This window comes from Pangasianodon hypophthalmus, chromosome 14 (assembly GCF_027358585.1).
Source record: "Pangasianodon hypophthalmus isolate fPanHyp1 chromosome 14, fPanHyp1.pri, whole genome shotgun sequence".
Lineage (NCBI taxonomy): Eukaryota > Metazoa > Chordata > Actinopteri > Siluriformes > Pangasiidae > Pangasianodon > Pangasianodon hypophthalmus.
The window spans coordinates 14,667,940-14,679,712 of record NC_069723.1 but is presented as its reverse complement, the minus strand read 5'-3'; the positions used below and the strand labels follow the sequence as shown (position 1 = coordinate 14,679,712).

General features: G+C 39.5%; 1 protein-coding gene across 1 annotated transcript in view; it reads left to right on the top strand.

Moving 5' to 3' along the window:
• Window positions 1-25: 25 nt before the first annotated feature.
• gab2 (GRB2-associated binding protein 2) overlaps window positions 26-11,773 on the top strand; it is a 50,383-nt gene continuing 38,635 nt past the window's right edge. Inside the window, exon 1 of the mRNA XM_026934986.3 lies at window positions 26-1,126. Coding sequence (XP_026790787.1) covers window positions 1,055-1,126 — 72 coding nt within the window. The 5' untranslated portion in view covers window positions 26-1,054. The remainder of the gene's footprint in view (window positions 1,127-11,773) is intronic.

Sequence of the window (11,773 nt, the reverse complement as noted above, 5' to 3'; positions counted from 1 at the left end):
TTCAGCGGCCTTATTAACTGATTCGACTGATAAATAATTGCCTTAAAGTTGTGTTATTTTCTTAAATATCACTTTGTCTATGATGCAGCAGTTACAGCAGTAATTGTTAATATTGTTAGTAAGCAGTAACAGTGCTTAGTAACAGGGAAAGATGGTCTACCATTTAGAGGAGTTCAGTCTGTTTTTTTTCTAGATTTTTGTTTTTGGTAGATTATTCTTCATTTTCTTCATTTTTCGAAAGTAGTTATTTTTTCTAACCAAAAGAACCAAGCAAACATACACACAAACATATCTAGCTTTGTACCATTAATTGATATTGATTTTAACTGAATTGGTAAAAACAAGCTGTAAAACTATAGAGAAAAAATATAACCTTTCATAAGGCTTTATGGTTATGAGCAAAAGTTACTTGGAAATAAAATAAATACAGTGGGTTCTGGTTGCCATAGTTACACGCGCATGACTGTCAGCAGTAAGCTCCGCCCCCTTCCGAGGACCGTTTACAAAATCCTAGTTTGAATCCCCGCCTCGAATTTTTTCCGGCCACGCCTCTTTGTGGCTGTGATTCGCCAGAAAACAATAATCAACTGGCTGGGAGAAAGAGTGATTTCACAGCAAGGCGTGTGTTTGTAGTCGGGACCCGGAGGCTGAGTGTTGCTACACTACACCCACAGACGCTCGGTTGTGTTGAGCGGGCGTGGTGTGGACGATAAAGACTCTCCGCGCGAGAATACTTCCTACACCGGGGTACAAGCCTGACTCTTCCTCCTCCTCCTCCTCCTCCTCCTCGCTCAGAGACAGGGTCCACAGCTGGTCCAGTTTACGCCGTGGTCCGTGTCGGGACGGCGCGCGTCTCCGAGCTCTCCGGACAAACTGCGCGCGCTCTCGCGTCACTAAATGGGCCGGCGGAGTGCGTCGGTGTGCGCGCGCTTCTGCATTCTCCCTAAATGGACCTGCATCATCATCATCTGATCATACGAGCGTGTGTGTGAGTGTGTGAGAGTGAGTGCTGTTGTGATCAGGCTTATTTGGGAGAGAGAGAGAAAAAAAAAACATGAGCGGCGGAGAAATCATCTGCCAGGGCTGGCTGAGAAAATCCCCACCGGAGAAAAAACTTCGAAGATACGTAAGTAAGAGAAAGAGAGAGAGTATGTGTGTGTGTTTAAACTCTGTGCTGTGTAAGACTGTAAGAGAGATTAAGACTTGTGTCATGTTGAACTGTATGGTTATTAATGCACATGAAGTTATTAAGCAGCTTTATTATGATGCATTAGAGCCAGTGGATGTGTGTGGTTGCTTCCCAGCTCTAGCAGGTGCGCCCTTCTGGCTGCCAGAATCATCATCCCATTCCCTCTGACTCCAGGAAAAAAATAATAAACATAAATAAAACAGATGCTTCCCACTTTATGAGTATAAAACAACCACTAGCTGCACATTCTGGTGCTCACAGACTGGGTTATAATCAGGATGTTATCTGTATTTGATTGGAACACTTATCCAAACTGTGTGCACAATAGGCATTAAAGATACCATGGAGCCACCGTCTGTCTACTAATTCTGTTTGGGACAGCTGTCCATACAACTGTTCCTGTTGAGAAAGCAGTCTGCCTCTCATCTGATAATGTTACAGTAATGCTTCACATGAGTCATTTGTTGTTGTGTATTAGAAAGACGCAGTCCACCGCCTTGCATCCCATTCCGTCTTGGTGTCTGGACACTGGGGACTAATGGCTCCCACGTTGTCAGAGCAGATAATGGATCTAAAAAAAAAAAAAAAAGCAGAAGCTCCAGCTCTTCTAAATACAGCTGGCCTATGTTTATCTACAGGATTGCATTACAGAACCTCTCTATACTCCTACCTAACTTTGCCATGATGTCATTTCATTTTCTCTTCCTCCTTTCCTTCAGTCCTTTTCTTAGTTTCATCGAAGAGCGAACTCATTTCTTGACATCTTCATATGAAGATGTACTAGGTCATTTCCTCCTTTCCATATAAAGATTGTGTCTTGTATGCAACTACACAGGAACTGCTGATGTCAAAACAAACAGAGCAGCTGCAGTCGAGAGGAAAAGCCTAGTGTAATGCCATATAACTAAATGCCAGCATTCATTGATTTTTTTTAACAGTTTCTCAAAACAGCAAGCAGTAGTAAAGGAAGACAATCGGAAAAAAAATAAAACACAAAATAGTCCATCCACTTAGCAAAAGACAAGACAAGACGAGAATGGTGTGCTGTCAGTTGGCTGCTTCAAGAGAACTAATTGTCCAATCTCAAAATTCCATTTAGCAGACAAGATTGCTGTCATCTGACATTGCTGACATCCTAATGTACCAAGATATTTTAAGCAGCTATGGACTTCAGTGTTCTGACAATAAAGTGTTTGTGTGACAGCTCAGACGTCCTCTTAGTAGGCCAAAAGGTATCACCTGAACCTCAGTTGTGTGTTGCAAATCATATGCAAATACGCAGCACAAACAATTCTGTCAGTTAGTGCCCTGTGGCAACAATTAGAAAATAGAGGTGTCTGTTGTCTTGACTAGCATGGCTGCTCGTTCACATTGTCCAAACTGGGACGAGGAAAAGAATGAGCAAATAATATGAGCAAAAGTAATCAAAATGTACCAAATCAACATGAGCTTATTTACATAATGGTCCTACTCGTGTGTGTTTAATTTTAGACCTGCTACAAATGCTGCTTCCTTGTAGTGAAAATCGTGAGTGGAAAAATGTTTTTTGTAAAAGAGAAAAAAAAAAACTTGAAAATGTTCTCCTACAGCCACAAGCATAGAATTACTCAGTAGAATATCACTCCCTCTGGTTATAATGTGACTTATTAACAAGTATTTTCACTGAAAATCTTAGCATGAAGCTGTTACTTATTACTTCGTTGGCCAGCATCAGTAGAATTGTTTATGGAGGTGAGTTCACTAGTGGTCTGCCAATCACGAGCTGGAAAATAATATTATAAAAGCAATCACTGTCTCATTCAATGCCCTGTAGGAACCAGATCGTACTTTACAAGTAAAACAAAGTACATTATGTGTTCGTGGTGTTCTTGTGTTTGTCTAATATTTTATAGCGTGATAGATAGGGAAGGGAAAATGTTGAGCGTTGAAAAGATAGGCCACATTTTACACTCATTCTAACATCAGTGATGTGTGGAAACCTGAAAATAGTTGAGTAATCCTGTGGTATTGCTCACCTCTGCTTATCACAGTGCTGCGGCCAGGTGCCTATTAGACAGAACATGAACTAAATGTTACTAAAAAACCCCATAGATCATGGTGTTGAATTCACAGAGAACATTTTACCTTAAAGCTTTTTAAAAAATTATATCAGATGTAGTCTTGCATCTAATAAAGCCTGACTTGGATCACATTTATTAGCTAATGGAGTCACATCAGCAAATCACAATTCCAGATATAAGTGAATTAAATCTATTATGATCATTCTACATATTTGTTACATTATGAATGCAAATCAGTTATTCATCATTTTATTCAAAAGCCTATATGTGTAATGTCTAATATTACACCCTTGTAAACCACTTGACTAAAGGTCAGTCACATCTTTCAAAATCCCTGATTTAAAACCACATTCATGAATCAGTGAGAACATTACACAAGCCAATTTTAGATCTAATCTCACAATTCCAGAAAGTAGAAAAACAAATTCAATCCAGTCATTTCATGCTGTTGCCAGGCAGGCTTGTTACATTATTAATCATCATTAAGCATGCATAACTGCAAAGCATCTCTGTGATAAAACATGGCATGTAGATAATGAACACAGCTGTTACCTTACTGATGCTGTTCTGAAACAGTATCTGGCGCTTAGAATTGTTTTCTGTGACACCGTGCCACAGGCAGAGCCACTACCACAATGCCTATAATAAAGCTAGTGATCGGAAGTGGAGGGACAGTTCTGGCATTTCCCACAACAACAGCTCTCCATTTCCTCTTCCTACCACCATTGTCACTTTAACACCCTGCCCTGTGCAGTGTGAAATTGGTTTTCCCTTTTTGTATAAAAGCCTATAAAAAAAACTGCACCCTGAAACATATATTTGAAAATATTTGTGATGTGCTTAGCAGTTCTGGTGCTACTTTGTCAGATGGTGCTGTCTTCTTGTTACTCTTATGAGAAGTTAGCGGTTGTGTGCCACTCTTACATCACAGGGTTAGGGTTAGGGTTATACTCTAGATTTCGCTGTTAAATCCAGTGTAGAATAGTGGAGACAGTAAATGCTGGATTCAAAGTTTCAGAATACAATGCAGCTATACAATGCAAGGTGTGCTGAGTTATGGCAGAGACCCGGCTCAGCTGGTTAGTGAACTATGAGATGACAAGAACAATGGCCTCAATGGTGATATTAGCATGAAAGTTAAAGATCTGGAAGCTGATCTGTTTGAGCAGAGTGTACAGATGAAGACGTGAGGAAGCTGGACAGACTAAAGGACTAAAGCCCTGCTGCACCTCTCTCACTTTAGGTAGAGATGAAGCAAGGGCTAAATCCCACTGGCTCTATCAGCAGGTAGTTGAATGGGATTGTGGGTAATGTAGGAAACGGTTAACCAAAGTGAAAATAGTCCAAATTGTTGATGAAAGAGCTACAAAACGTAATCTTGATACAACACAGAATAGAGTAGCAGCTCAGGACTACATAAAAAGTGCAAATACATGACAATAATAAATAATAAATACACAGGACAGTGCACTCTAAATGGACAGGTCAACAGAACAATATTGGATGGATTATGTGGCATGGTTGGAGAAGAGCTGGGCTGAACTGCGCTAAGCTGAAAATAGTATTTAAGATAAAATTCCAACATTTAAGATAAATCTCCAGCATGTTTTGTGTAGTAACAGGCAGTGAGAGTGTGTGTAACTAGAGTAGCCTGCAGCAATAGTGTTAGTTGGTGCCACCCACTCTCCTGGCTGTTTTCTCTGACATCACTTCACAAACACCTCTGTTTGCATAATCCATCCCAGGATTCCAGACTGATCATATCGAACTAAAGTGAGTGCAAAATATCTTCATTCCTTCATGTTTTCCAACAGTCAGAAGGTCTGCATGTGTGCGCATACCTTTGTGCAGTCATGTATATCTGGGATTGTGAGAGTTGCAGGTATGTTCTTATCCAGAGTTAGAATGTGTGTGTGTGTGTGTGTGTGTGTGTGTGTCTGGGTCTGGGTGGAGGTCAGCGAGTTTGCCCAGACCCAGCACTCTTGTTTTGAAGAGGGTCTCTGGGAAGGTCTCACCCCTGCAGGTCAACACTGAAAACACCTCCCAGTTCCTGCTTTGACAGACAACATTGCGCCTCAGAGATGTTTTCCTTAGTCAGTTTCATCAGACAGGCTAAGGATTTGCTGTGGTTCCTGAGACAAAACACAGACACAGCGCTGTATCTGAAGGTGCCAGATGAAAACCAGAAAGCATAGATTCCCTTTACATCTCTCCTGAAGATACTCAAGTTATCTACACTCCAGTTTCTAGGAATATGAATAGTCGACTACAAGATGTGTCAAAAAATGATGCCTTTGTGCTTTATTCAATTACATTTAATTTATTGGGCTATAAGGAAATAAACTTCCTTAAATAGGGTCTCTGACTTGACCCAGTTTCCCTGACCACTCTTGAGTCAGGATGTGACAGTAGACGTGTTTGATCTTTATATAGCATGTGGCCTGTCCTTCAGCGCGTCCTGGGGTCGTACCTGTTTGTGTGGCTGCTGAAAGCTAAACTGCAGCGGTAGCAGGCTCCAGACTTCCTCTGGATGGCACCTACAGGAAACACTGTGCCTCAGCTCTCAGGATGGAGGGTAGCAAGCAAAATCTTGCAGTGTGCTTTTATTTATGCCATTCTAAGTCATCCATTTTGCGCCTTTTTGATTAGTTCCCACTGATGATTGCTTTAGAAATTTTGGAACAGAGCTGTTAGATCTGGTCTGTTTTGGAGTTACATCATCAAATGTGGATCCATTAAGAGGATGGAAACTTGCATTTAGGATATTCAGGCCCTGTCAACACACAGATGGATATTTTTGACCTCCTGTCCATGCGGAAACAGTGTTTTGGCTCATTGAAGATGAAACCTTTTAAAAAGGTAGAGAATTTTTTTAATTGTGTTTTTGCTGTTTTCATGTGGACGGGAAAAAAACGTATGTATGCTCTGTGCATGCCAGTTGAGGTTTTGTATGTGTTATGCATGTGCTCTGTTGATCATATCTGAACAGAGATGTTGGATAAAACCTGGCCAAACACTTTACATACACATGTAACCTGCAGTAGTTTCACCTCATGGTCAGTCCACACGTATGAATCCTTGTATTGGTTTTTTGTTTTAGAACCTCTGACCATGATAGTTTCAAAAGAGCTGTTTGTGTAGGCGGGAATTTTTTTTTTTAACAGAGAGGTAAAAGCTCCATTTTCAAAATATATTATTAATATATTAATATTAATTCATCACATAGGCAAGTTTCCAGTCTTCTACTTCCTGATTATGCTGACTAATCATGGGTTGACTGAGCTATAATAAGCATCCTAGGAATTTGAGTATAAAAGTCACAAACCTGTACCAGGCTGTTACTAAAATTAGTTGTTCCACCCTGCTGCTATAAATGACCAAACACTCATTTAATTATTCAGAGCACATGGTTGTTTGTTACATGTTTCACTATGCTAAGCTCATGACACTCATCTAAATTGGGTCACGACCTCAGGTGCCCTTAACTCTTTGCACAGTCTGTCAGAATCTATCAGGAAGATGGTTAAGGGGATACCTGCTAAACCCCCCCCCCCCCCCCCCCCCCCAATCTTTAAATCTGTTTTAAAACATTACTGATGTTATATCGCAGCAGTATCAAGCCAGTAGCTAAACAAATCCTTCATCAAATTCAAGAAGGATCTGAACTGATGCTTCCATGGAAAATTTTCAAATTAGTAGTAGAGGCACAAAGTTACTTGGAAGTAGTTATGTCGAAATTATGTAGGTATTTTGTAAGTTTTTCTCCTCCATATCTAGTCATGCGCTTACTGATTCCTTGGAATTGTTTGTCTTAAAAATAATTCTAGGAAAATGCAGTGTGTGAAATGGTGTCAAAATATCTCATCCATGCTTTCAGATTTGAAATGACTTGTACATGAGAAAGTATTGATGATATTAAAGATGAGCGCAAGAGCTTTCTGCTTGTTTTGACAGCTGACGACTTTATTACAGGTGATGTCATCCTGCGTCATGGTACTGCAGGCCCAGATGTGTGTGTATACTGGTGCTTGTGTGTGTGTGTGTGTGTGTGTGAGAGAGAGAGAGAGAGAGCACATATGTGTGTATGTGTGTGACATATGACTAGGGTCACATGGTGGACAGATTGTTAAGCAGGAGGTTCTTGATTAAAAGTGCTCCATGCGGCTCGTTCATGATGAGAGGGAGAGTTGTTCGCGTAGCTCCAATGTTCGTCGAGCCTCATGTCCAAGACAAAGCCCTGTCTTCCTGCAGGCAGTTGTCACAGGCTGGTGTGAAATATTGCCTTCCCAAGCAAATGACTTCAGCTCAATGAGAGCTTTAAAAGGGTGTGAACAATCTAGGGAATGGATTGCATTTCGAGTATAGTTATCATAACCAGTCTCTCAGCAATGGAGCAAAACAGATTAAACCAACACTATCAAGACATGTATAAATATCATTATTTCTAGCATTATTAAGAACGTAATCTTTTTCCAGGTTTGGAGTATTCTCATGTACAGTGCCATGATTCATACCTGTTACCCTGTTACATATATATATATATATATATATATATATATATATAAAACAAAAGAAATCTACAAATGTGTTATTCCATAATATATGTCCCACAACTGCACTTGCATGCTTATTGAGCTGTTTATAATGTCAGTACACCTTGAAAGAAATCCCAAACTGCAGTAAAAAGAGCATGCTGTATTGTTTATCAGTTCACTTAAGGCTTATTGAGGTTCCTTTAAGCCCTTCTAACTCTTAAAAAAAAAACTTTATTTTTTTATCATTTTTCTACGTTGATCTAAGAAAATGTGCATTTACCCATTCACCAAATGTAAGACAACAATATCTCATTTCACAAGGTTTTGCAGACAGTGGCTGCATGTTGCACTTAAATGAGTAACAAGGTTGAAAGTAACAGGGTTTAGTTTTGTAGAATTAGCAAATACACTATACTACTAGTTCTCCTTCACCTGTCCTATAATGTTTTAAAATGTGGACATCCTCTAGTGCGCATATGTACACATGCTGCGACCTTTCGCACAGTCATGCAATGACTATGATGTAGTAATTACTATAAGTACGCTACGCACCATCACTTTGGTTTTTGCACCTACTCACTGAGTGTATACTGGGTCTGTTTTTCCAGTGACAGGGTTCCCTTGTGGTTATACAGCGTGCATAGCACCAGTTACATACATAACTAGTGTTAACCAGCATCTGTGCTAATGGCATACCTGTGTTTAAAATGTCTTTTAGCTTTACTTTACATACACGTTTGTATATTTAATCTCACAAATCACAGAGAAGTCTTGGAAATCTGTTAGATTTGTGGTTATCGTGGTTAATTCACTAGAATAATCTGAGGGTTTATTAAAGGTTACATCCTTTTTTAAAGTTAGATCACTTTTGTAATACTTGAAGAAGTTCTTCTCATGTCCTTGGAGCTTCAGTAAAATATATGTTCAGATGAAATATTCAGGTCTCTGTGGGACTATAGGCTCTATAAATAGGAGAACAAACAAATTATGTGGATCATCCAACCAATCAGCACCATATCTCAACCCCAGTGCACCAGTATTCAGGGGTTCCAGCCTTGGCAGCATGTGTATATATTTACATTTGCTCAATTGGTTGACACTTTTATTCAAAACAACTTACATTTGAGACAGGGTACAATTGAGCAGATGAGGCTTAAGGGTTTTGTTCAAAAACCCAACAGTTGCAACTTGACAGTACTGGGATTTGAACTCATGACCTTCTGATCAGTCGCTGAATGCCTTAACCACCAAGCTACTACTTTCCCGTATGAGTTGGTGACGTGGTACTGGGAGGGCACCCTGGTGGTAAAGGCTTTTAATTCGGCGCGTTGCCTAATCTGCTGCTTACAAATACTTCTCTTTTCCAGCTCCCACGTCAGAACAGAGGTTTTGTAAAATTTCCAACATCAGTCCTTCTAAACTTCTGCATTGTGTAAAACTCAGGCTATTTGTCATCTAGCAATGACCTGCTTACAGATGTGTTTCTAAATCTTACTGTGTGTGTAGTCTATTTAACTGTGACACTAATAATAGTATCGATATATTCTTAATTGTGATATACCCACCAGAATATGTGACTTTTAAATGCATGGAATATTGAAAGTCATAATACAGAGTTAACATTTTGCAGTAAAAAAGCTACTTTAATAAGCAGCAGTGCTTGTTCATATAAGGTCTAGAATTCTCGAATAAGAAAGTCAAGTGGCTGGTCTGTGTAATGTGTGCAAATGTTAAAGCACTTCTGTTATGTTCTTCATGTTAGCTGTGTATCGCTAACATGATATAAGATGGAAAGTTAGTGGAGATGTGTTAGCATTAAGCATGTAAATGGCCTGACAAGTGGTAGCTTGTATTGAATATGTTAGCCATAATAACATGAAGGTGTGCGCTCTAATAGGAAATTATCAACGACAGCCCAACACAAAGTGGTGTCATTGTTACCAACCTGAAGTTGATTGTTTTTCTATAACAGCATGCCTAAAGTGTTTTATTCATCTTATATCACAGCAATTTGCAAACATTTGAAAATCTTCTTTATTAAAGAGATACATGTCATATACCTTATCCCTTTATAGTTACATTCTCTGTTGATATTCAGTGTAACAGCACTCTTGCTTGTGCGATATTGCTTAAGTAACATAAGAACTAATGTTATAACAACAACTACCTTGTTCCAGTACAACTTGAAGTTACTCAGTTACTCTTGAAGTTAATCAGACAAAAATAAGAACCAAGAAACTGCAAGTGCAATATCCTCTGTCGTGAACACTTTTACCTGGCAGAAAACTTAAAGGAACAGCTTTACCTCTGATTGGTACATAGTACTAATACTGGAGACTCCTTCCAAAAATGCCAAAATAAATGTTAAGTAAAGCGAACTTCACCATATACAGTATTATTATAAATCTATTAATTATTAGACTTAAATTATGTGGAGTGTCTGCCCTAAAAGTCCTGCTTAAATTTTTGGTATAGAAATGATAACATTAGACTGAGGACATTAGTATAAACGTGTGATTTGTCTTGTCACTGCAGTACTATCAGAGCTGCTGTTATAGAAAAGTAATCAACACTTTCTGACTAATCAGATTCAAGAACATCGCTGTGGTATGCTAAATGCCTTAAATGTATTACGTAGCCTATCTATTGAAACGAGAAAGTGTAAAATAAACACAGAAGAGGAGATGTGCTCAAAACGCTGTTTAGCTCTCTGTCAAATTGATAGCATGGTTAAAGTCAGAATTAGTGACATTCACTCCCTGTGCCACATTGATTTCAGTGTGGTGGTAGCACAAAAACCCGTTGCAGCACAGATGGCAGGGAACATAGGAAGCAGCACAAAGAGTTCTGATTAACCAGAATGCCTTGCTGTCACTCATAGCACTAGCTTGAGCAGCTTTTTTGAATGAAGGCTAGCATGCATTCAGAGACACACTTTTCTTTCTGTCTAGAAGTGGCTGCTTACAAAATAGGTCTGATTGCACAAACTTTCAGTAAACAGGAACAGGATTGGCGTTTCTCACGTGTCCTCACTCTATCTTCAGTCTCCATTTGCTGTCTTTGCTTATCTCAAAGTGGCCCCTGCAGTTTGATACAAAAAGCCAGTTTTCTAAAGTATCTACTGCGAAGTATTCCCGGGTAAAGTTACTTCCTGCTCACTAGTCTTACATACTTCATACTGTTCATGAAAGCATTAGACTCCACTATATACATAGCTGTCCGGAATTGTGAAACTCTCGTCATGTGAAGCCAGTCGAGCATGGAAGAACGTGTCTAATCCTGTGTGTGTGAGTGTGTTGTGGGTGGTTAGCTCTTTACCATCACATCAAACATGACACAGCTGCTGGTCTTCGCGAAGCTCTGTTTTGACTATCGGGGAAGCCGAGCAGTCTAATGCGAGTTGCAGAGGGACTCTAATGCATCCGCCCAGCAGAACCTCTCCAGCTCTGTTCCCTCCACCGCTCTGTTTAATCTCTCCTCCTGTTTATTTCCTGGGCTATGTGGGATGGAATGCTGCCATTACCAACCAGAGGCTCTGGATCTTTTCAAGGAAAAAGCAAGATTACACATGAGAGCTGTAAAAAAAAGAAGGGATGAAGCTAATTTGTTGGCCCAGTGTTCGATTGAGTGGTAATGCTGCAAGGGGTATTAATTCATTGGAAATGTTTTTGTATTTGTGTGTCATATCCTGATGATGGGAATACATGAAATTTTGATCTTATGGAGTCATTTAGTTAGTCATCGTGTGAAAAAGTGTTTTGTTTTGTTTTTGTTTTTTTACATAGAATGTGGACTTTTTTTAAAAATCAAATTAAAAGAGCCAAAAGAATTGAGATAACATTTAAGGTTAGGTGTACCCTACAAGTGAGTAAGATCTGTGTGTGTGTGTGTGTGTGTGTGTGTGTGTGTGTGTGTGTGTGTGTGTGTGTGTGTTAGTCATAAAGCATGTCTATTAATGGCCATCTGCTCAGCCATATGTAAACGCACAC